At 48.7% G+C, this 23,818-nt stretch overlaps 5 protein-coding genes across 7 annotated transcripts in view; 2 read left to right on the top strand and 3 right to left on the bottom strand.

The window, feature by feature from the left end:
* Positions 1-5,601, bottom strand: part of Poldip2 (DNA polymerase delta interacting protein 2) — an 11,293-nt gene extending 5,692 nt beyond the window's left edge. For both annotated transcript variants that reach the window (XM_031351530.1, XM_031351532.1), the window contains exons 1-7: positions 5,350-5,601; positions 3,887-3,968; positions 2,723-2,820; positions 1,047-1,143; positions 807-882; positions 490-597; positions 213-349 (exon numbers count right to left, since the gene is read on the bottom strand). In XM_031351530.1, coding sequence (XP_031207390.1) covers positions 213-349; positions 490-597; positions 807-882; positions 1,047-1,143; positions 2,723-2,820; positions 3,887-3,968; positions 5,350-5,510 — 759 coding nt within the window. In that variant the 5' untranslated portion in view covers positions 5,511-5,601. The remainder of the gene's footprint in view (positions 1-212; positions 350-489; positions 598-806; positions 883-1,046; positions 1,144-2,722; positions 2,821-3,886; positions 3,969-5,349) is intronic.
* A 57-nt stretch (positions 5,602-5,658) lies between these two features.
* Tmem199 (transmembrane protein 199) lies at positions 5,659-10,762 on the top strand. The gene is made up of 6 exons (XM_031351534.1): positions 5,659-5,930; positions 7,184-7,257; positions 7,816-7,905; positions 9,143-9,185; positions 9,393-9,505; positions 10,028-10,762. The coding sequence occupies exons 1-6, from the start codon at positions 5,720-5,722 to the stop codon at positions 10,121-10,123; spliced, it is 627 nt and encodes a 208-aa protein (XP_031207394.1). The 5' UTR covers positions 5,659-5,719; the 3' UTR covers positions 10,124-10,762.
* A 2,012-nt stretch (positions 10,763-12,774) lies between these two features.
* On the bottom strand, positions 12,775-14,362 carry Sebox (SEBOX homeobox). The gene is made up of 3 exons (XM_031353082.1): positions 14,292-14,362; positions 13,959-14,119; positions 12,775-13,832 (listed from the first exon to the last, which is right to left on the bottom strand). Exons 1-3 carry the CDS (start codon positions 14,317-14,319, stop codon positions 13,449-13,451), a joined length of 573 nt encoding a protein of 190 aa, XP_031208942.1. The 5' UTR covers positions 14,320-14,362; the 3' UTR covers positions 12,775-13,448.
* A 911-nt stretch (positions 14,363-15,273) lies between these two features.
* Positions 15,274-18,517, bottom strand: Vtn (vitronectin). Its single transcript, XM_031351637.1, has 8 exons — positions 18,230-18,517; positions 18,021-18,140; positions 17,603-17,944; positions 17,384-17,523; positions 17,060-17,216; positions 16,780-16,932; positions 15,661-16,011; positions 15,274-15,465 (listed from the first exon to the last, which is right to left on the bottom strand). The coding sequence occupies exons 1-8, from the start codon at positions 18,291-18,293 to the stop codon at positions 15,356-15,358; spliced, it is 1,437 nt and encodes a 478-aa protein (XP_031207497.1). The 5' UTR covers positions 18,294-18,517; the 3' UTR covers positions 15,274-15,355.
* Positions 18,518-20,060: 1,543 nt separating this feature from the next.
* Sarm1 (sterile alpha and TIR motif containing 1) overlaps positions 20,061-23,818 on the top strand; it is a 25,468-nt gene continuing 21,710 nt past the window's right edge. For both annotated transcript variants that reach the window (XM_031352563.1, XM_031352564.1), the window contains exon 1: positions 20,061-20,860. In XM_031352563.1, the coding sequence (XP_031208423.1) occupies positions 20,391-20,860 (470 nt within the window). In that variant the 5' untranslated portion in view covers positions 20,061-20,390. The remainder of the gene's footprint in view (positions 20,861-23,818) is intronic.

Here is a 23,818-nt window from a genome sequence, read left to right as displayed (position 1 = left end):
CGGCAAGGGTTTCCTGCTCTTAAGTCATGGTGCTGGCCATTCTCAAGAGGCTACTTCAACCCTACTCTGAACATGACATGAGCACTTGAAAGCAGAAGCCCAGGGGAGGGTTTAGGTTTAGACACACTCCCACCCCCAAGCCTTTAGTCCATCAGGGATACCGCACTGAATCTGGGGCTAGTCCTAAGGAAGAAGCCCAGGCGAGCACACACCCTCATGCCCATGTAGAAAGGGATGACTGTGACACGGATGTTCTCAGTAGTTTCCCGGTGCACATCAGAGAGCTCTAGCCACGGGTGATTCTTCTCTTGCCAGGCCCGTAGTGTTTCTCGAGCCACAAAAGGAGGTGCTAGAAGAGACACCGGGTTAGTCCAGACCAGAGTCCCGGGCATACTGCCCACTCTCCAGCTGTCCCTCCCAGAAACCCTTTCCCAGTTATTTCTGATATTCTGCTTAAAGAAAGGGTCTTCCCCTTTCCTGAGAGACTACCTTTTGTCTGGTCATAGAGAAGAAATCTTTCAAAGAGCTCATGTTGGATGGGAACCTGATCCGTGGAGGTGTAGGGGAGGATGTCTTCATGGCTGACATAGTCCAAGCCTGGCACAGAGAGGCAGAGCTGGTAAGACTCACAGAGTAGAGGAACGAGACTGAGAGGAATACCTTCTGGCCCTGCCCAAGGTAGGCAACCCTGGCAGCACAGTTCTCAGTACCATGATCCCTCCCAGCAAATGACAAAACATCAGATGCCTCTCCCTCGGACACCAGACCCCTGCTCCTCAGGTACCATTTGGATGCTAACTCCTCACCTGGGATAGCATAGAGGGCCCGGCTGTCATCATGGTTAGCCAAGAAGGTCACAGCTTCTGTCTGAGATCTCTGAGACTAAAGCAAAAGGTGATTCAAAGGTTCCTTGGCTACCACCCAGTCCTGAGGTCTTAAGGCCCAGAGCTGACTTGAGCTCTCTCTGACCCCATTTTGTCCCTAAATGAGTGAAAACCTTTCCCATGGTGGGGTGGACCCCAGGCCCAGGCACTGTGCATACTTACTATATGTGGGCAGTCACGGGCATCAATCAGCACTTGATAATAAGTGTGAGTTTTGCCTTTCACCTCCTTAGAGCCATGGCCAGCAGGGTTCTCTGCTCTGTGGGATGAGAAACAGCCCAGATCACCCCAGAGAAGTACAAGCTGTGCCTGGCTCAGCTAATTGTCATCTTTTTCCTAATTGGGCTGGTTTATGATCTGAAGGGGCTTTGGCATACATTGACTTCTGCTCAACACAGGGCCCATGCAGTTACCACTCTGGGCACTTCCTTGAAGAGGGCCAAGATAAAAGACTACACTTGTTACCTGAGCCCCAAGGCCCAGGGTTGGCTGTGATTATTTGTGAACTTCCTTCTTTTAATATACTCCAGTGATGATGTGAGATTAACAGAAAGATTTCCAACTGGACATCAAAAAACCAAGAAGCAGCTGGGTGGTGGTGGTGCACACCTTTAATCTTAGCACTTGGGAGGCAGAGGAAAGCAGATTTCCGAGTTTGAGGCCACCCTGGGCTACAGAGTTCCAGGACAACCAGGGCTATACAGAGAAACCCTGTCTCGAAACCCGCTCCCAAAAAAAACCAAAAAACAAAAACCAAGAAGCAGGGCTGGAAAGAGGACTCAGTGGTTGAAAGCACCAGCTGCTCTTCCAGAGGACCCAAGTTTAGTTTCCAGCACCCACAAGAAGTTCACACTGTCTTTAACTCAAGTTCTGAAGAATCTACACCCTCTTCTGACCTCCAGGAGAGCTGCATGAATGTGGTACACAGACCTGCATGCAGACAGAACACTCATATATATTATATAAAAATAAACTCTTTAGAAAGGGAAGAACCAAGAATAGCCTGGTGTCCTCCTCAGCTGGGCTGACAGAGGCAGAGGCACACAGAGCTCATGTGTTTAGGACACCCAGGGCCATGTAATAAATAAATAATATTTAAATAAATCAAAAAGTAAACCCAATAATAACCATAAAGGAGAAGGGGTAGAGAATGACTGTGTTTAAAGGGCACTGCTGCTCTAACAGAGGACCCAGGCTTGGTTTCCAACAGCTCACAACCATCTCTAACTCAAGTCTCAGAGGATCTAGTGCCCTCTTCTGGCCTCCCTGAGCACTGTGCACAGACACATCCAGGCAAAAAAAAAAAAAAAAAAAAAAAAAAAAGAAAAGAAAAGAAAAGAAAAGAAATCAAGAAAACTGTTCCCTAAAACATCCTCTGGGATTCAGGTTATAAAAAGTAAGAGCAGCAGGAGTCTTTAAAAAGGAAGGATAGACAGGTTCTGGGGAGGCCCAAAGAGACCCCATATGTTTAGAATTAAGCACTTTTGTCTCCATGGGGATGAGTGCCAGAGAAACACTCTGGGATTATTTCTTTTATTTTAGTTAGTTGGGTTTTTTTTTTTCCTGTTTGTTTTGTTTTGTTTTTTGAAACAGGGTCTCTCTACAAAGGCCTGGCTTTTTTGCAGCCCTGGAACTCACTCTGTAGGCCAGGCTGGCCTTGAACTCAGAGATCCTCCTGCTTCTGCCTCCAGAGTGCTGGGATTAAAAGTACAGTACCATGCCTGGCTTGAGGTTATTTCTAAAGCTCCAGGGGATGCTATTTTTACCCAAATGCATGTGCTGTCAGGCCACAAGTCAAGCCACCCAAGGACACCGTGAGACAAGACAGGGAAACTTACTTTTCTGGAGCTGCAGAAGCCACATCCCGGTCATACAGTCTGGCCTGCCAGGGAAACAGGACGACTCCTCGGTAGCCAAAAACACTATGGAGGAACAGCTAGGAGGAGAGAGAGCCCTCAGTGAGCCTGCTGTCTAGCAGATCCATCCATCCGTGACCTGGGTGGAGGCAACTGCAGCAGTCTTCCCAGCTTTGCCCTCAGAATCTACTTAAGCCAGACAACTGAAGTGTTCTAAAGCCTGTCACTGTCACCGGGCTGAGCCCACACACCCTTCAGGCCACCTCTGGCCTCCAGGGAACTTTCCTTGACCTGCCCTCCTCTCAGTCCAGTGCAGAGACACTGATTATATTTGTCTGGTTTAAGGATTTGTTTTGCTTTTAGTTATGTGTGTGGATCTGTATCTAGGTACCATGCATGTGAGTGCAGGGACCCAAGGAAGTCGGAGGCATTGGATTTCCTGGGGCTGTGTGACTATGGAATCCGTTCTGTCCACCACCTTTACTTCTAAGCCTTCTCAGCAAGTGCCTTAACCAGTCAAGCCATATCTCCTGCCTCTTATTGTGTTTTAAGAGTATCACTCTACTAGACCTCAAACCTGAAGTGATACTTCTGCCCCTGCTTCTGGAGTGCTGGGATTTGATGCTATTATACACGTATCTCCAGAAATATCATCTTTAAAAAGTTTTGTGATTCTAGTGCACACGCACTTACACATAAGCAGTGATACTATCACAAGTTGTTCTTTGATCTCCATGCTGGGGTACATGCACACATGCAGGAGTGCGCACACACATGTGCACACACCCATTCTAAATAAATCAATTAAAAAAAAAAAAAGCCGGGCTGTGGTGGCGCACGCCTTTAATCCCAGCACTTGGGAGGCAGAGGATTGCAAGTTCAAGGCTAAACTGAGCCACACAGAAGACCCTGCCTCAAAACAAGCCCCAAATTTATGATCTTGGTCTACCATCAAAATGAAAATGGATTGAAACTTGGGGGTATAGCTCAGCAGACAGACAGCATCTGTCTCTAAGACCAGTGGGCAAGGGGAAGAAGAACAAAAAGATATAAATACCACCAAGATTCAGTATTCTGACCAAATCTAGCTCCATTCAGAAACAGAATAGTCCATGAAAATGAGAGCAGACCCAGCACAATACCTACCTGCCCAGTCTCATATTTTCCATTTTGTTTTGGCACCTCAAACACACCGACTGTCTCCAGCACTTTGCCCTCTGCACGGTTTCTGATCGGGAAGGAAAAGAACAAGCAAGTGAAACCTTGAGAAGATAGTAGTCCTCCATCAGGAAAAACCAAACAAATGAACAAAGCCCCCTAGCACTCTGCAGAGCCAGGGCAATGACAGCCAAGGACCAGCATGCTGCTTTCCCTCCTTTAAGGTCCAGCCATAGGCATCTCCTTGGTGAAAGCTCACCCAGCCTTCCAGTGTTTTGTGTAACTACTCCACACTTCCTCCATCTTTACTTAGCATTTCCAAGGTCCTGCTTGCATATCCTGTCTCAATGCACACCTCCAGCTTTGCATTTCAGTTACTGGTGTGCACGCCTTGAGTCCATGAAAGACTTTGTTCCCGGAGAGAAATGCCTAGTGTGTAAGAGGTGCTCAAAAAGCATTTGTTCTGAATCAAGCAGTTCTTCTGTCTCTACTCTTACCCACTGTAGCTTCGCAGTGTACTACTAAGGCTGGCATTTGCTACTTGAAAAATTTGTTCTGAACCAAACATGGTTCCACACATCGGTAATCCCAGGGCTCTTAAGGCGAAGACTGGAAAATAACAAGTTCTGGGCCAACCTGGCCACACAGCATGATTCTCCCAATTCTACACACTCATCTGTGCTGTAAACTCTAAGTCTCTACCCTTACCTCAGGACCTAGCATTTCTAGACTCCCAAAGGTACCCCATACAGCACACTTAGTACTGCAGTGTCTCCACCCAATGTCCTATCACATTTACTGGTCTTAAATAGCAAATACCTCCCTTAACCACTATCAGGTCATTTCCATCACTTATCCTTTTAAATAGGATTAATTTTGCTATGGATCCGTCAAAGCACTGTAGTGTTATTTTGGAAATGTTAACTTTATAGCCAACTTTTCAATCCTGTCTGGTCCCAACAAGGCTTTGTTTACACCACCCACAAGCCTCAAACCCTATTTCCCAAGTCACATAGGCAAAAATCAGTCCCCCCAAGTTCACATGGAAACAGGATCCACAAAGGTAGACACTTAAATCGACTTGTCTCCCACATAATAGCATATTTCTGAGAGCCATTGACCCCAAAGGGCCTGGGGATCCCTGTAGTCGTATTAAACAGCACCCTTCTATAGGTGCTGGGAACCCCAGCCAGGGAGGCATGATTCGCTTAAGAAGCGTTACTTGTTCTCCCTCGGAGCTGCACTGCCAGGGCCCTGGGCAGTGTTCCCTTCTTTGCTCTTGGCACATGTCCCAAGCAGCGCGTGTCGGCTCCCTGCTCCGGACCCTTTCTCGGGTAGCACTCCGGTTGCCCAAAGAGAGTCAGGCCTCCTGCCTTGCTTAGTGGCTAAGTAGGAAACGCTCCCTAGATTCTGGGCCCGGCTCCCTGGGCCCCTCTTTCTCCGTCCCTCACCGGGACGACAGATGCCTTCGTGTCGTCGCTGTGGCCACCGGCGGAAGGGCCCCTGCTCCACCGACCGCACACAGTGGCCTTGACCCTCGGGTCGTGGCCAGCGACCGAGACCACCAGCGGCTGCCCACTGCTAGGGCCCGTCGGGCCACACAGCCAGCCATGTCCCGCCCGAGCGCCCGCTCGGCTGCTGACACAGGGCCCGACCCGCGGCAGGGCGCCGTCCCGCCCCCGCCCCACACTGCCCCGCGCCTAAGCCCCGCCCTCGCTCTCGGGCCCGCCCCCCGCGGCCGCGTGGGCTCCTCCAGCTACATCCGGCGCCGGTGGGCGGAAGTCCGAGTTTGGGATCACCTGATCAGAGCGTGAGGTAGAAATGGCGTCTTCCTTGCTGGCCGGCGAACGCCTGGTTCGCTCTTTGGGTCCTGGCGGAGAACTGGAACGGGAGCAGCTCCCCCGAAAGCTGCGTGCCCAGCTCGAGGCTGCTCTGGGAAAGAAACACGCGGGCAGTGATAATGCCACGGGCCCCCGGCGCCTGGTTTCCTTCCGTCTAATACGAGATCTGCATCAGCACCTGAGAGAAAGAAGTGAGCGGTCCCCAATCAAGAGTCGCCGCGTTGTTTTCAGATCTAATCCCTTCTGAGCCGTTTTTTTCCCTATCACTCTGGAGTGCCTACCGATATCCAGTCCAAAAGCCTTTTCATAAGTCCTAGGTTACTACTTCCATCTTAACTTCCGTGAAAATTCTTCGTGTGTGACAAAACGTATTTTGAGATTATGTTGAGTCCTCTTTTAGGTCCACCTAAGTCCATGTGACTTTTTAGGAACTGGAGATTCTAGCCCAGTACTATCTGCCAGGTTGAGTTCCTCCATTTTGGGGCCATATATCAATAGTGAGCTTAATCCTGTTTAGGTAAAGTGATTTTTTCCTTCCATCTCAAAGGTAAAGGTAGAGAATACAAGCCCCAGTTTGAGGGGTGAGGGTAGGTAACCAAAAAAGAAAAAAAATAAAAAGACTGAAAGGTTTGGACTGAGTTGCATCTAGTTCTAAACATTTTAAAGAAGTCATTTCTCCTCTTTGGACCTATATACTTATATGTTAAGGTAGGGAATAAGGTGAACTAGTCTGTAACTTGTTTTGCCAAAATTAACATATACTGGCCAGAAGTACAAAGGGTAGATGATCAACTATTCAGACTTTAGAGAACCTTAGAAAAAGATCCTCTAATACAGTTTCCTCTGAGTGTTTAGCATCACAACCCAATCCTGTCTAGGACAGATCTATTATTTTCACAGAAATAACCTACCATTGGTAGGGGTAATTGAATACTAACAGTTAAAGTCGGCTATGGCATTAAAAAATACTTAGGTGGGATTGTCCTAGATCTTTCTTAGTTGAAAATTATCTTGAGTAAAATGAAAAACAAATAAATATACACAAGGAGAGAAAGAAAATAATCACCGAGGCTGGGCCTGGTACATACCTGAAATTCTAGCATTTGAGGGGCTGAGGCAGTAAGATTGTGAGTTTTGGTCTAGATGAGGTAGATGAGAATTCAGAAGATAGCTAGGTGTGTATCTTTATGAGCTCAAGGTTAGACTGGTTTACATAATGAGTTCTGAGCCAACCTAGTCTACATAATAAACCTTGTCTCGTATATATACATATGTATATATATGTATACATATGTATATATACACACATACACACACATGTATATATGGGTTAACAGGGATAGCCATATTTTATTTGGGTAAAAATTATGGCTACCCGCTCCTGTCATCTTAGCCTTCCAGCCTCAGCTACGTGGGTCATTATGTGGAACCTTTTCCTTTCCAGATTCCAGACTATACCTTCATGAACTCCTAGAAGGCAGTGAAGTCTACTTTCCAGAAATTGTGAAGCCTCCCCGGGTATGTAACTGATAGATTTGTGAGAGTTGGGCGCAGGATTTATTAATGAACTTTTAGGTTTGAAATATTATATCTTAATTCTTTGGAATAGCTGTGATATGGCTCAGTGGAAGAGTACTTGACAAGGCCCTAGCACCAATAAATATATAAAATTTGGGGGCCAGTGAGATGCCTCAGTGTGTGGGGGCACTTGTTACCAAGCATGGCAGGCAACCTGGGTAATCCTCAGAACCCACATGGTGGAGGGAAGGGCTTACTCCCAAAGGTTGTCTCTTACCTCCACACATATAGTATTGCTTAGGTTTATGTGCATGTACAAAGGATTTAAAAACTACAAAAAACTGTTGGGAATCTAAGATCAGGGAGAGAAGCCTCTCTGACAACTTTGGAAAACTGAGATCCAGTAAAGCATTTTCCAAAGCAGTGGAAGCATGACAGGTGTGCGGGTGTCCCAGCACCCTTAGGAGTATCGTGTACTTTGGAACCAATGATTATGATATATCCTGTAGCAAGAAATACATAAAAGAATATCATTCTCATATGCTTATTTTTGTTTAGAATCCAGAGCTAGTTGCCCGGCTAGAGAAGATTAAGATACAGCTAGCCAATGAGGAGTATAAGCGAATCACTCGCAATGTCACTTGTCAGGTAAGGGCCTACTGCTCAGTATATGCTCTAGAATACAGAGTTTTTAAAAACGGTGATAGCAGTGTAATGACACGCACCTTTTACCCCAGTATTCCTGATGCAGGGGCAAATGAATCTCTGAGTTTGAGACCAAACAGAACTATATAGTAAGAAGACCCTGTCTCAAAAAAGAGAAGAAAAATATGGGAATTCGAACTTGCTCTATACACTGTTCTAGAACTGTAAGACCTGTGTTCTATGTGGACCAAGCAAGAGTCTTCCGTGTATTCACTGAGACTCTAGGCTTAGATGGTGACTGATTTTTTTTTTTAAGATTTGTTTATTTGTTTACTTATTATGTATGCAGTGTTCTGCCTGCATGTATGCCTGCATGCCAAAAGAGGGCACCAGATCACATTATAGATGGCTCTGAGCCAGTGTGTGATTACTAGTAATTTAACTCAGAATCTCTGGACGAGCATCCAGTGCTGTTAACCTCTGAGCCACCTCTCCAGACCTGGTGACTAATTCTTAAGTGTTGTAGAAATGGATATGAGCCATGAAGCTTTTTCCTTTATTCAAGGAAGGCAGCCTCCCAAATACTAGGATTGCATACAGGTGTGCCTATAGCCTCTTTTCCTGACAGGACTTCTTTTTTTTTTCCCCGAGGCAGGGTTTCTCTGTGTAGCCCTGGCTGTCCTGGAACTCACGCTGTAGACCAAGTTGGCCTCCAATTCAGAAAGAAATCCGCCTGCCTCTGCCTCCCAAGTGCTGGGGTTAAAGGCATGCAACACCACTGCCAGGGCTGATAGGACTTCTTTGGCATGTTTCTATATTACATAGGGAAGTAGATGGGTCCTGGGAGCCTGGATCTTTTTCTTTATGATCTAAAAGGCAATGTACAAGTGCCAGGCTAAAGAACCCATTGAGAAATAGAAGGGGCTAAGGCTGGACTGTAAAAAGGATTTCTGGCTGGGCGGTGGTGGCGCACGCCTTTAACCCCAGCGCTTGGGAGGCAGAGGCAGAGGCAGGCGGATTTCTTTCTGAATTCGAGGCCAACTTGGTCTACAGCGTGAGTTCCAGGACAATGAGGGCTACACAGAGAAACCCTGCCTCGAAAAACAAACAAACAAAAAAAAAACAAAAACAAAAAAAGATTTCTGAACTGCTCATTCTGCAATCATGTGTTTTGTTGTTGCTTTATTTTGTTTTGTGTTTTGGTTTGTTTGTTTATTTATTTCCTTGCCTTTTTCCCCAGGATGCACAATGTGGGGGGACTCTCGGTGACCTGGGAAAGCAAGGTAAGGTGCTGAGAACTCGGGCGGCTCAAACCTCTGCCTGGGATTGGTCATGGCTATCCTTCCTACCGCACTATTATAGGATCAAAGCTAAGATGTTCAGACTTGGTCTCTGAAGAGAACACAATCGATAGGGGAGGCAGCGATGAGGTAACTAGCCCTCCCTGAGAATGCTGACCTAAATGTTTCCTCTCTGACCTGTCTCCAAAGTGAGGTCAGTGAAGGCCCTGGTCATCACCATCTTCAACTTCATCATCACAGTGGCAGCCGCCTTTGTCTGCACCTACCTAGGAAGCCAGTATGTCTTCACAGAAATGGCCTCGGTGAGTGGGCACTGGGCAGGGCAAAGTGCCCCTTGTTGGGGTTGGGGTTGGGAAAGGGAGGGTGTGTGGCATCGCACGGGTTAATCAGTTGGATATAGTTATGCAATTGCCAGGGAACACGTTTAGCTTCCCAGTAATCATGGGGGCAGGCAGCAATCCCAAGAGCTACCTTTCCTGTACAACTTAAGGCAGTAGTTCTCAGCCTTCCTAATGCTGTGACCCCGTAATACAGTTCTCCATGTTGTGGTGACCCCCCAACCATAAGATTACCTTTGTTGCTTCTTCATAGCTGTAATTTTGCTATTACAAGTCATGGTGTAAATCTCTATACGCAGGGTATCTGGCTTGTGACCACTGTGAAGGGGATGATCATTTGACCCTCAAAGGGGTTGTGACCCACAAGTTGAGAACTGATGACTTAGGGACTTGAGTAGGGAATCTCAGTCCTCATTAGAGGTGCTAAGGGCTTGCAGATTTGGGTGCTGGCCCACATCTCTTATCCCTAATTCTTCCCACCTGCAGAGAGTGCTGGCTGCATTGATCGTTGCATCGGTGGTAGGTCTGGCGGAGCTGTACGTCATGGTACGGGCAATGGAAGGAGAACTGGGCGAGCTGTAACTGGTGTTTCACCATCAAAGTCTGGAAGAAGTTTGAGGAGCCCTAGGCTCTCCACTGCCCATCACAGACTCTCAGCCAACCCACGATGCTCTTTGTATTCAGCTCCAGTTAGTCAGAGGACCAGGTCAGGTTCTTTGGGGAGCCCTGTCTGCTGTGAATTTCCTTGGGGAGGAATAGAGGAGATTCAGACAGTGTTTCTTTAAAACTAAAAGAACTGATGTCAGTAACTGGTGAATCCAGTGCTCATCTGCCTTTGCTGGTCCATTCTGGGGTCTATTGAATCTGGTTTTTCTCCTTAGAAGTAGAATCCAGGCCTTTCTCCAAATGGACTATACTGCCTTGAACTTGACAGATATCAGTAGAAGAAAATCAGTTGATACAGGATGGTGGAGCTAGAAGCCAGGCAGCTAACCCTTTGTAGAAAAAGAAATAGTATCAGGCCATTTTCCAGAGGTCATATGGCCTGAAAGAAATCAGATGATCAGCTATGGCCCTCATGTTAAATGGAGCCAAAGATGTCTACATTGTCCTGTTGTCTTTGTTATGTTACACTTTTCAGAACTTAGATAAGTTAGAGAATCTGTTTAAGGCACTTGAAAGATGTTATTTATTCAATAAATATTTATCGTGTTCAGTGTATTTTTATTTTTGGTTCTATAAACACAAAGCACAAAATTTGCATAATTCTGTGAATTGCTCAATGTCTGCCCTTTTGTTTGTGATAGGGTTTTGCTATATAGCTCTGGCTGACTTCTGCCTCTGCCTCTGCCTCTGCCTCCTGGGTCCTAGGATTCATGCATATGCCATCATGGCTGGTCTTGGAGGTCTGTTTGTCCTTCCAGCCTGCCTTTCTGCCTGCCCGCCTGCCTGCCTTCCCTGTATATGTCTGACTATATGTATGTGTACCATATACATACAGGAGCCTGAGGAGATGAGAAGAGGAACTAGAGTTGAACTGTTGTGTGGGTGCTGGGAATTGTACCTCTATACTCTACAAGAGTTGTAACTGCTCTTACCCACTGAGCCATCACTTCAGCCCCTCAAGCCCTCTGTTCCTAATTGTAGACTTTGTTTCTTAGAAATGCTATCATACTGTTTTCTCTCTTCGTTTTGTAAAATATATTTTACATCCTGATGAGAATATAAGTACAGAAACAGATGTGCCAGAGTTTTCATATGGAGATCAGAGGGCAGCCTTCAGGAGTCCATTGTTGAAGCAGGTCTCTGGGTTCTGCTGTTGCACTGTGTGCTCCAGGGTGCCTTTTCCATCTCTGCTTGTTGAAGTGCTGGGATTGTAAATATGCACCATCACATCCAACACTGTGAATTCTGCTTATCAGGCTTGTACCGCCGATGTTTTTACCTACTAAGCCCTCTCTCTGGACTTTCTGTTTGCCAAGCTTCTCATATTAACTAGATCAGTAGACAGTTTGTAAACTCTGTTTACCAGTTCCTGTTACTCTGGAGATGTGTCAAGTGTAGGAAAGTGTAGGTAGCGTTTTACAATGTTTCTGATAACCAGGACTGTTGAAGGTTGTGTCAGAAAGTTTCTCTTTAAGCATTGTTTGGGGGGGGGGGGATATGGATGATTGTGACTCAGTAGTCTATATGCCAGACTACTTACATATCCTTAAGTACCTGAACTTAAGTTGAAAGCCTTCCAAATGCTAGAGGTTTTGACTCCATCAGAATCTCTTCCAACAGACTTTGAGCAGCCTAGAGTGTCTCAGTAAACTTGGGGTCTTTTATTGGGAGGGATCGTCCACTAGGTCCCAGCCTCTACACAAGCCAACAAGCTTTTGTGGTATTAAGCTCTTACCAACAGCAATTTTGTGAGTCAGGCACTATGCTAACATCTGGAGAAAATAAAACCTAGTTCATTCCTTTTGTGTGTGTAATTAAGCAAAAGCTACACTGCAGGGACCTTTCCATGTACATGGCAGAGTGCTGACAATTAGCTGACCAGTTCATAGCGGGAATTCTCCGCCACTTTCACTCTGCCCTGCTTTATTCAAAGCACTCTACACCCAGGAGGCGCATGGCAGGTGGTCAGAGGGACTGGAAGTCTGGGTCTTACCAGTTACTCATGAGTTCCTCTATAAAGCAGCAGGAACTAGCATTTAGTGGGTTTTGTTGTTTGGTTTTGGTTTTTTTGGTTTTTCGAAGCAGAGTTTCTCTGTGTAGCCCTGGGTGTCCTGGAACTCACTCTGTAGACCAGGAGTCAAACTCAGAAATCTGCCTGCCTCTGCCTCCCAAGTGCTGGGATTAAAGGCGTGCGCCACCACCACCCAGCCCATATGAAGCCCTCTACTTACATTTTTCCTCAGATAGGGAATAAGTTCCCATCTTACTTTACAAACAGAATTTCAGAGTCTATAGCAGACCTAGGGTTTGCCTGCAACAAGGCTAAGTACAGACCCTATGCTTCTCTCTCCAAAGCAAAGCAGCTCCAGAGGTGGAGGTAACTGAAATGTCCTGGAGTGTAAGCAAGCTGCTGTGTCCCCGGAGCCTGGGCGAGCTCAACAGAAGCCTGGACCTGATTCCAATGCAGAGTCTGTGACACCTGGCCCTATTTAGGGATTTGGTGATGGGAGATAACTTCCCAGGCAGGCAGAACTCATCCCCATTAATTTGTGACACAACAATCCAGATTAAAGCAAAGAGGTTTGTTTTATTTGGAGGTTAGTTGATATTACAGATGACAATGATACAAGCCCCCCTTCCCAGTTCTTTCCGGCTGTCCCCACAGCCCACATCAGAGGGCAGCCAATCTGATCTTTGGGGAAATTCAATCAACCTAAGACCCAGGCTTCTATTTCTGTAACTTTAATATCACTCTCTCTTCAAATCCACAGTTCTGATTAATTTGTCCAGGTGGCAGGAAGTCAGGCAATAGGGCCCTGAACCATGAAAGTGTGGGTACCAGCAGTCCAGTACCTTTCCCACTGGCATATATGTGAGGTCCTGAAGGGCTCTCTTAGACTGGTGGCTGCCCTTTTAGAGGAAAGAGATCATTTTGCTAAGATAATAGGAGTTGGGTACCCAAACCTGTCAGTAAAGGTGAAAAATATGGTCCCCTACCTTGACTACCTCCTGACAATGGTGTTAGCCCCCAAAAGGACTAGGATGCCAAGTTATAAGAGCCAGGCTCCAGTAACAGGATGTCAGCTAGGCTGGTGGAGGTTGTGGTTGGGCACAACCCTGAGCTAAACTGTTCACGAACACTCCCTGTGCAAAAAGAGGCAGGGGTCTCTTATGTGCTCCGCCCTAGGAGAAACAGTGGGCTACAAGGCCAGAGCCAAGTCTTACAAACTCTACACCTAAATTAGGAGTGGTCTACATTGGTGACGATGGCTGAGGTATAGATAAGGTCAGACAGGTTGCCCAGTGAAGTCTGGGGAACAATCTGCTCTAAAGAAGAGTGAGCCCCTGAAGCCCCACTTGTCCCCCATGGGGCAGCAGCTTTAGCCCCTGACCAGCTCTGCCCTAGACCCAAAATAGGGGCTAGGCAGGAGGTCTGTGGTGGGCATGCTGAAGTATGCTGAGCTGAACTGGTGGGGTGTAGAGGATGGCGTGGTGTTCCAGGGTCCCAAGGTAGCTGGGGAGTGTCTGGAAGAGAACAGGGGTTTGGGGGAAGCTCCAGCCTGGCATTTAGGGCCCCTGGCTTTCTGTCCTTGATTCTCTTGGCTCTTCGGTTCTGGAACCACACCTGATAGGAAAGATGAAGGGATGGATCTTGGCACCAGCACACCCTCCTGGGACAGAAAACAACCTGAGGGCAGGATTCCCAGAGAGAAGAGGCTGTTCAGCCCAGAAGTTGACTCTTGTGACTCACCTGAATCTTGGCTTCAGGCAGGTGAGTTACCTGAGCCAGGTGCTCACGGGTACTGATGTCAGGATAGGGTCTAGCTGCAAATACCCGTTCCAGCTCCAGCAACTGCCCAACACTGAAAGTGGTCCTCTTCCTCCGATGGGGACCCAACCCGCTGGCACGGCCTGTGGGCCAGGATGGGAATCAAACCAAGACTCCCTGCCATCTACCCATCCTCACCCATCCTCAAATCCTTGATCAGCCTCTGCAACCCCCTACTCCCTCCCCTCCACCCTTCCACATCCCACCTTGCTACACTACTTCCTCAACCTACCCACCCTTCCCCCACCAGGTCACCTGGAGATGCCTCCACAGGACTGGCCATAGAGCTGACACAGGGTGAGGAGCCAGAGGGCCATGCCAGGGCTATTTCCCACACTGGACTCGGGCCTTAGGGTTTTAAGCCGCTCAGAGTGGGTGGCTCCACCTCTAGAGGGAAGAGGCTTGGCATTCACTCAAGGGAGGTTGAGAAGTGGGAAACATGGCAGGATTGGGGTTAATGGAGATCTGGGTTCGACTAGTTTGATGCACACCAGGTAGCTGGTCACACTTCCCTCCTCAAACCTCAGCCTTTGACAGTCTCTGCTTTCAATCCTATACTTTGTGAAATTCTTCCCTCAAACCACAGAAACCCAGGGCTTCAGCTGTGCCCTAAAATCCCCAAGTACACTGGTCTTGGCTTCCTTCGGGGGAAAGAAGGTGGATTCCTGCCCCTGCTCTCTGATCCTAGTCAGCAGTGAAATTGGATAAGATGAAGATGCTGTTGGAACTGCCTCCTGTCAGCAGGGCTAGGGAGCAGATGGCACCACCAGCTTGACCTCAGGGCTGCTGGTGGTGACCCAGCATCCTAGGGCCAGAAGAGGTGCCACAGGTGAACCAGGGGTTCACAAAGACATTGACAGCATCTGTTTCTGTGAGGGTGCTCTGAGCTGCTTCACTGTGAGGGAGGAGTTGAAGGTCATGTTCTCCCTGTTTCTCTCCTCCTCTCTCTCTCCCTGCCCTATGCCCAGGACAGAGGCCTTGGAGGAAAATTCCGTGTTGTGGGAGTCCGGCCCTGGTTAACTCCATGGTCACCGGAGGAGGGTGCCTGGGAAACTGACAGATGGCAGGGCCTCAGAAGGAAGGGTACTCTCACAAGCCCCCGGTGTCTCTGATTTTGGAAGAGCACCCAAGCCCAGTGAGGATCTTCTCTGTCCCTCAATCAGTCCTGAGATCCCCACTTGTCCTCCTTTATCCAGGGGCGGGGCTGCCCACCCTATTCAGGACAGTAGTCTTAAACTCGGGGCCAACAGACTTTATTAGGCTAGGAGAAAAGGGCTGGAGATGAGGCTCCTGAAGCTCAGCCACACGGGCTCTGATTCCTACTTTTCAGAGGTCGGGCAGCCCAGCCAATACTGAGCAATGGAGCGTGGGTACGGAGGATTCACAGAGTCCACTCGTTGTGTTCTGAGGTTGACTCGGTAGTACTTGTCTGAAAGAGAGAATGGAAAGAGGGTATGTGAGATTCTGCCTGGTCCTGTCCACTGGTCCCAAGAAGGAAAAAGGAAAGCAAACGTCCACCAGGCAGATGGGGTCACCATCTACAGGCTGTGTTCAGCACCCAGGGACCAGGACCTGCAGGACAGGCTTAGCCAAAACCAGTCTGAGGAGTAGAAGGGGCTCCCACCTTCAGAGAAGAAATAGACACTCTGAATGGGCTCGCAGGTGGCAGGCACGAGCCAGTTCATATCATAATCATAGTTGTTGTAGGTTCCTAGCCCACTCTCTTCACTGGAGAACAAAGAGAACCAGACTGAACGTGATGAACGATGGGAATTCATGCTGCGGCTGCGGCTGCGGCCACGCCCTCGGCGTGAACGGTATCGTTTTCGGCTTCGACGCTTAGACTTCTGTTTTTTGGCATGGGCAGAGTGGAATGTGGGGCCAGTGATGTAGATGCGGCCAGCCATAGCAGCATCCACTTTCCCTGGCACACCATGCCAGTCCCGGCTGATGAATTGGGGTTCTCTGGCTCCATCTGTAACAGGGATGGGGTTAATGTGCTTTGAGGATCCATGCTTTGATTTCTCCAGCAAGGTAGCCTTTCTATCTACCTTCCTACCTACCTACCTACCTACTACCTACCTACCTACCTACCTACCTATCTATCTACCTACCTATCTACCAACTGATCCATCGATTGATCTATCCATCCATCCATCCATCCACCCACCCACCCACTCACCCACCTACCTACCTTCTTATCTACCTATCTGTTTGTTTATTTTCTTTGAAACGGGATCTTAGCAGCTACCCCCTGGCTGGCTTGGAACTTACTTTGAAGACCAGGTTGGCCTCTTAACTCACAGAGATCTGCTTGCCTACAACTCCGAGTGCTGGAATTGAAAGCATGTGCCACTACAGCCAGCTCCAGCAGGACCTTTAGAGCTCATTTGCTATGCCCTGCCTAAGACACACAACTCAGCACCCAGGACCCAGGCCTCAGACTCCCTGTCCAGTCTTGTCCTCTGTTCACTATATCCCTTGTATCTCTGCCCCATCCAAAGCTCCTCAGCCGCAGCCCCTCCTTCCGCTGTGTTAGGCAAAGTCCAAGGTATGGGGTCCAAATGGAACCAAGACTCATCCCCCAAAAGTCAACAGAAGCAGAGTCCAGCCAGAGCAAACAGCTCTTGATCGATGGTGCCACAGTTCCAGGCCCCTCCCCCGGAGCCTCCACGGTCACTGCCCGGCCCTACTCCAAACCCACTGTCCAGAGAAAGAAGCCAGACTTGCCCTCCCTCCATACCAGAGGATCTGCCCAAGAATAGGAGTTCAAAAATGTTCTCCCAGCTGTCCCGCTGAAGCAAGGCAAAGTGCTCAAACACGGCAGACAGAGAACTTCCTTCACATTCCTCCTGGCTGGGTTGCTGCTGAAATTCATACTCCCAGTACTTCTTTCCTGAGGAGCAGAACAGCTGGCATCAGGAGGGACTCAGACTAAGGCTGGGCAGCTCCAAGACCAAGAGGAATCATGGGATAGAAGAGGGACTCCACCACCTGCCCCCTTCTCCTCCCACCCTGAGTACCCTTGAAGAAGTAGACCCTTTCCCGGCCACTGAAACGGTGGGCAGGAAGAGCTAGAGCTGCATCAACATTGTCTGGTATGCCACTGAAGCCTTCAGAGATGTTTCGGGGATAACCAGGGTCCAGGACACCATCCTCGAAGCGCCAGTACTGACTACCCTGAAGAGCAGAGACAAGAAGAGTGAGGACATACCGCTGGGCATAGAAGCAGTCCTATATCCTAAATTGACTGTCACCTGCTCCTGGAGTCCCTGACTGCTCTGTCTTCATAGATCCCAGCACTTCCATGACACCCTTTACCTTGCCTCAGACTGTAGGTCGGGTACCTTGAACAAATAGGTCTTCCCCTGACAGTTGATGCGAGTGAAGGCAGCATCGATGGGGCCCTCAATGCCCCAGACATCTTTGATGAGTTTGGGGTACCCAGGCCTCACTGCCGTCTCATCTAGCTCATAGCAGTACTGCCCTAGAACAAGGGAGACTGTGTGAGAAGCAGATGATCCCAAGACAGAGACTACCACCACCACACCTGTCCACAGAGTCACCTCGGAAGGCAAAGAGGGAACCGTTCTTGAGGTCCGTGAAGGCATCAAAGGGCTTTCCACTACACAGTTCGTCCTCTGGAAACTCAGAGGTCCCTTGATCAGTGGCCTCAGTCCTTAAGGTCTCTCCCTGTTGCTCCACGTTAGGCGCTGAGGTGCTCGGCTGCTTCTCAGGTTCTAGGAAAGCTGTCGGCTTTAGAGTCCCTTCAGTTCGAGGCTTTAGATCAACGGGTAGAGAGGTGGTCTCAGATTGCACACCGGTGTTGGTATTGTTCTTGGTCTCCTCCACATAGTCATAGCTCCAGTAATCATCTTCTGGCATAGTAAACACATCTCCCCGAGTCACTGCAGCAGAATGGGAAGTTGTGAGTGTCCAGTTGTGGAGGGAGCCCAGGCCCACCCACCAAGGCTCTGAACTCACCTTGGGGCTTGCACTGCTCCATGTAATCAGCACAGCAGCTCTGATAGTAAGTGCAAAGCTCATCACATTGACACTTCTTGCTGGCCATGAAACCCTGAGTGCAGCGGCCCTTGCATGACTCTGTGGGAGGAAATATCAGATTTACAGCCCAGTCCAGGGCACCTGTCTACCCTGCATTACCCTAGATGTCCACCAATCCCCTCTCACACCTTGGTCAGCCAGAGAAACCCATGCCAGCAGGGCTAGTATGAAAAAGGGCCTCAGAGGTGCCATGGCAGGCCTCTAGCCGAAGGCCTTGGCAAGGTGGGCTCGGAGCTTCTGGAATCTCACTGTCCTGAGTGGGAAAAGAATCAGACTGAAGAAGAGCTCCTATTTTCCTGGGTTTCTAACTTTATTTGCTCATCCTCTGGCCCAGCCCCATTCCCCTCCTCCAAACACAGCTGCAGCAAAGGGTCACATTCCCAGAACCCCAGCCCCAGGAGAGCTGGGAAACAGAACCCTTGCCAAGACCAGAGTCGGCAGGGTCACAGGCAGGAGGGCTAACACGCTTAGCCAGGGAGGTGGAAGCAAGCATGTGTTGTCACCCTCTGAGCCAGTTAATCTCCCTGAGCCTTACTTTTTATAAAATGGGACCATGGTGCCTTGCCTCATCAGGTGTTGAGAGATTCTGTGAGCTAGACCAGACAAAACATTTGGTGCCTGGAGTAGCTTCCAACTCATTCCCATAAGCAGTTATCGATTTATTGTTTGATCAGGCACATCCCTGCCTGGCTAGATGCTTGTCTTATCCTACCCCCACTTTGCAGTTGGACATTTAGGTCAAGAAGGAGGGATGGGGGGAGAGCTGCCAAGCACTCTGGGGGAGGTTTTCTTTCTTCTCATAAAAGAACAAAGCTTCATTTCTGGCATCTCCTTGTTCTCTCCAAACTGGGTGTCACAGCATAGGAAGTAGCGATTCCTAACGCTTTGGGCTAGAGTCCACTCCTTTTTTTTTTTTTTTAATTTTAGATTTATTTATGTTTTGTGTATAAGTGTGCATCTGTGCACCACATAAATGCCTTGTGTTTCTGGAGGTCAGAAGAGGGCTTTGAATACCCTGGAACTGGGGTTTTGAACAGTTATGAGCTACCATGTGGATGCTGAGAATCAAACCCAGGTCCTCTGCAAGAACAAGTGCTCTTAAAGGCTGAGCCATCTTTCCAGTCCCAGAGCCCACCCCTGAGGCTTCCACTAATCCATTGATCCTCGGTGGACCACTCCTGGCCCACCTTCAATGACCTCATTTATTAAAAATGGACTCATTGGGCATACTTTTTAGACTCACACACTAAGTGTGATTTCTCTATAAAGAAAATGTTCACTGATGTAGAGTGCCAGGTTTTGGGCCAAATTTCAGGCACCACCTTCTGAAGCCCCTACGTTTTCTGTTCTGCAATCACAGGTGAGCGTGCCTTTGGTGTCTCTTCTCTATGGACCGCAGTAGTCTCAGTGGCAAAATAAAACACTAAATTTTACTCTCTACAGACATGTGAAGCCTAAGTGCAAACGGCCATTAAAGAGCTTTAAGAATCTCAACTGCGGGCTGGAGAGATGGCTCAGCGGTTAAGAGCACTGACTGCTCTTCCAAAGGTCCTGAGTTCAAATCCCAGCAACCACATGGTGGCTCATAACCATCCATAATGAGATCTGATGCCCTCTTCTGGTGTGTCTGAAGACAGCTACAGTGTACTTAGATATAATAATAGATCAATCTTAAAAAAAAGAAAAAAGAAAAAAAAAGAAATTAAGAATCTCAACTGCGATCCTTTAACCATCCGGAGGGGACAAGGATACATTCAGCTAGCTTGCTTCCGCATTTTAGGTGGCTGGGCGAGCGGTGGGAAACGGAGGACAGCTCTTCACAGCCCTTTCTACTTCATCTTGCACACTACCAAGGGGAGACTAGGGAGAGGAGGCGGAGCCGGTGTGGGCGTGGCTGGAGATCTGGGTGGGGCGGGGCCTGTGAGACCTAGAGGCGGGGCGTCAAATCCTTGACTCCGCTACTCAGAGGCGTGGTTGCTGTTGAGCATCTCAGCTCCGCGGTGCTGAGGCTGGAGCTGCGCTTTGTTCCGGGCACCGGCGTCTCTACCCTCCCGCGTCCGGTCCATGCTTCTCTCTCCCTGCATGCCCTTCCTAAGCCGCTGAGTCCCCAAGCTGCCCTCCTCCTTCTGCTTCTAAACTTGTGACCCAGCGCCCTTACCAGATCCTGTTTTTTGTTTTTTGTTTTTGTTTTGTTTTGGTTTTGGTTTTTTCTTTCTCCTCCCAAGGCCGGGGTCGCTCCTCCAGGCCTCGCCCCTCCAGGCCTGGAATGTCCCCTGCTGCCCAGCGCCCATGGTCCTGACGCTGCTCTTCTCTGCCTACAAACTGTGCCGCTTCTTCACCATGTCAGGCCCACGGCCCGGCGCCGATCGGCTGACAGTGCCGGGACCGGATCGGAGTGGCGGTACCAGCCCATGGTGGGCTGCGGGCGGTCGCGGGTCTCGTGAAGTGTCGCCCGGGGTGGGCACCGAGGTGCAAGGCGCCCTGGAGCGTTCGCTGCCGGAGCTGCAGCAGGCGCTCTCCGAGCTGAAACAGGCAAGCGCGGCTCGGGCTGTGGGCGCGGGCCTCGCTGAGGTCTTCCAGCTGGTAGAGGAAGCCTGGCTGCTGCCGGCCGTGGGCCGCGAGGTAGCCCAGGGTCTATGCGATGCTATACGTCTGGATGGTGGCCTCGACTTGCTATTGCGGCTACTTCAGGCACCGGAGCTAGAGACCCGCGTGCAGGCCGCGCGCTTGCTGGAACAGATCCTGGTGGCTGAAAACCGGTGAGGGAGAGCGCCGTGAGGTGTGGGGCTCCCAGGGCAGTGGAGGTGGTTGGAGATGGCATCCCATTGCTGATTTCGCCCTAAGCCCATAGTTCTCCCCTGCATCTGGGTGTCTTTCTGTGTTACCTTCTCACCAGGCCAGCCATGACCTCATTCTGCAGCGTCTGATCCAGAACAGAAAGTTTTTTTTTTTTTTTTTGCTGAGATGAAATGGTGGGGGCAAAGGAAACTGAGATATCTTCCCTTCCTCTGTATACGGGGAAACTATGCTTGACTGCTTCTCCTTTGCCTACCTCCTGAGACTTTCCTTGAACTCTTATGCAGCCTTTGGAGCCTTTCCTGGTCTTCTGGTGCCATAGCAAAGCAGGCTGTCACATTCCCATTCTCACCGAAATCTCAGGCTCTCCGCTCAGAATTTTAGAAGAGTTACTTTCAGCACGCAGCCCTCACAAGTGTCATGGGGTGTTTTCTCTGGCATTTTCGGTCACTTTTGGTATGTGGAAATTACACAACTGTCAAAAATGCACAAACAGAACGATTTAGATTGGGAGACCCAAGGTAGGGTCCTGCTTGCTTAACCCCTCTCATCTAACATCCGCTGTCCTGACTGGGATAGGCCATGAGTATGGAGAACTAGAACATGGAGTGGGTGCTTGCTGAGTGTGTTGGGGCCCAGTTTGACTGGTGTGGGCTTGGTATGTGGGTCAGGAAGCTAGAACTGGTGGTACCTGTGGAAAGTGGGTGCAGGAAGCATGATGCAAACGTATAGATGTTTTCAGGAATGAAAATAACTATCCTCACTTATTGACAACTCTGAGAGAGAGAGTAATCTCTAATGTACGAGTCCCCAAACAGATGCAGGTGCCCTTTCAGGACCAAGGACAGGGCACAAGTCCCGCTATGCTTCATGTTCCCTCCCCAGAAACCCAGGAGCTCTGCTTTAATCTATGGAGACAAGACTGGAAGGGAGAGAAGTAGGGAACACACGGAGGATTTGTGTTTATCCTCCATCTATCAGCCTTTTCGATGCCTCTTTTTGCCATCCCATTCTGGCAGTTCTGGACTTCCCCAGGGCGTTGCTGTAGCCGCTTCCCAGAATCCTAGCTCACTGGCTCTCACCCCTGAACTGTCAATGGTGTAGGGCTCTTCAACTCTGGTCCTCGTAATACCCAGTGAGGGCACCGCCTATCTAGCAGTCCTCTAAAATCACAGGCCACCCCACCAGGGGGACAGAATGAATATAGTGAACATATCTTTGAGGAAGATAAATGGCTTCCTCTAGAATATTGAATGAATAATAGGGGAGACTATTTTTAATATAAAGAAAGAAAACTATTACACATAAATTCAAAACTTGCAACTATGTACAAAAAAATGGTACAATGCTAAAAGTTCTCAACAAATCCTCCCCTGTGGAGGTGAACAAGTTTTTTTGTATCTCCTTCCAGAGAGGGACATGGTATATGCAAGCATTTGCACACAAAAATACACACATATATGTATATATTTGAAAATATAGGAAAAAATATATTTACTTGGCAGCTGGGGTTTGAAACTAAACCCATGAATCTCCAAAGACTGTGGCCATTTCATTAGTGCCACAATTTCAGAGAACAGAATTGGGAAGTGAATTTACAGTTTTCACAACTATCCACAGCTTTAACTTCAGGAAGGTGTCTGAGCATAGGAAAAGATGAAGCCAGGAGACTAAGACTTAGAGGTCAGAATAAGGATTCCAGCTGTGAACTAATGTTCCAGAGTAAGCCTTTCATTTCACTGGACCTTAGGTTAGTCCTCTGAAAATGTATTAGATGAGATGGCTTCATTTCCTTATGTGTATGAATGTGTTGCCTGCATGTATATCTGTGTACAATGTCCGTGCAGTACCCATAGAGGTCAGAAGAGGATGTTAGAACTCATGGAACTGGAGTTATAGAGGATCGTGATCTCTGTGTAGCCCTGGCTGTCCTGGAACTTACTTTGTAGACAAGGCTGGCCTCGAACTCAGAAATCTGCCTGCTTCTGCCTCCCAAGTGCTGCAGGCATCTGCCACCACTGTCCAGCCTGAGATGATTTCTTATGCACATCCTAGCCCGGATAGCCTGGGAGTTTACCTAGTCCAAAGTCAAGATGAAGGATTTTAAATTCAGAAACTCTGTGACCTTGGGCATGCCATGGCTTCTCTCTAACCTCAGCTTTCCTCTTTGGCAAAATAAGTGCCTGAGTTCCAGAATCCAGGGTGGATAGTTCAGACCCGTTTGTCCATTTCGAGGCTGGCTAGAGAGAGGCTGAGTGATGAGGTTAGCAAAACTTTGCTGAACTAAAAGCATGTCCAGGACTTAGCCAGACTGCAATTGTACACAAAGTTACAGGTACTGTGGTCACTGTGGCATCCACAAAGCAAGAATTCTGTCCCTGGTTAGGTCATTGGAAGCAACCTGACTAAGGGAAGCCACCATTTATTGAATCCGGTGAGGCAGGAAGTCTTCGCCCCTATCTGGAATATGGCAGCTTGGTTGCTACTCTGCCAGCCTTCAGGATCTGCCTCTGGCATATCTCCCCACAGCAGCCAGTTTCTTAAAACCTAAACCAGAACTGGATACTCCTTTCCCAAAGCTCTTGAGTGGCTTCCTGCTTGTTCCAAGGATAAAGTACAGATACCCCGAGAGAGCTGAAAAGACCATCATGGCTTTTTTTCTCCCCTCTCTTTGGACCCTCTGCTGTAGTGTGGCTCGCTCCCCAGGGGTACCAGCTCTCTGAAAGCTGCAAGCCCATGCACGCACTTGTGTCTGCACACACTTCTCCTGGCTCATGTCCCAACTATCCTTCTGAGCTAATCCCTAAGCAACCATCAAATGTGTTTCATGTATCAGGTGAGAGAGACTTTGCTTTTTGTTTTGTTTTGTTTGAGACAGGGTTTCTCTGTGTAACCCTGGCTGTCCTGGAACTCACTCTGTA

Source organism: Mastomys coucha, unplaced genomic scaffold, assembly GCF_008632895.1.
Source record: "Mastomys coucha isolate ucsf_1 unplaced genomic scaffold, UCSF_Mcou_1 pScaffold5, whole genome shotgun sequence".
NCBI lineage: Eukaryota > Metazoa > Chordata > Mammalia > Rodentia > Muridae > Mastomys > Mastomys coucha.
Note: the sequence above shows the minus strand (reverse complement) of the source record. Positions and strands in the feature narration are given on the sequence as shown.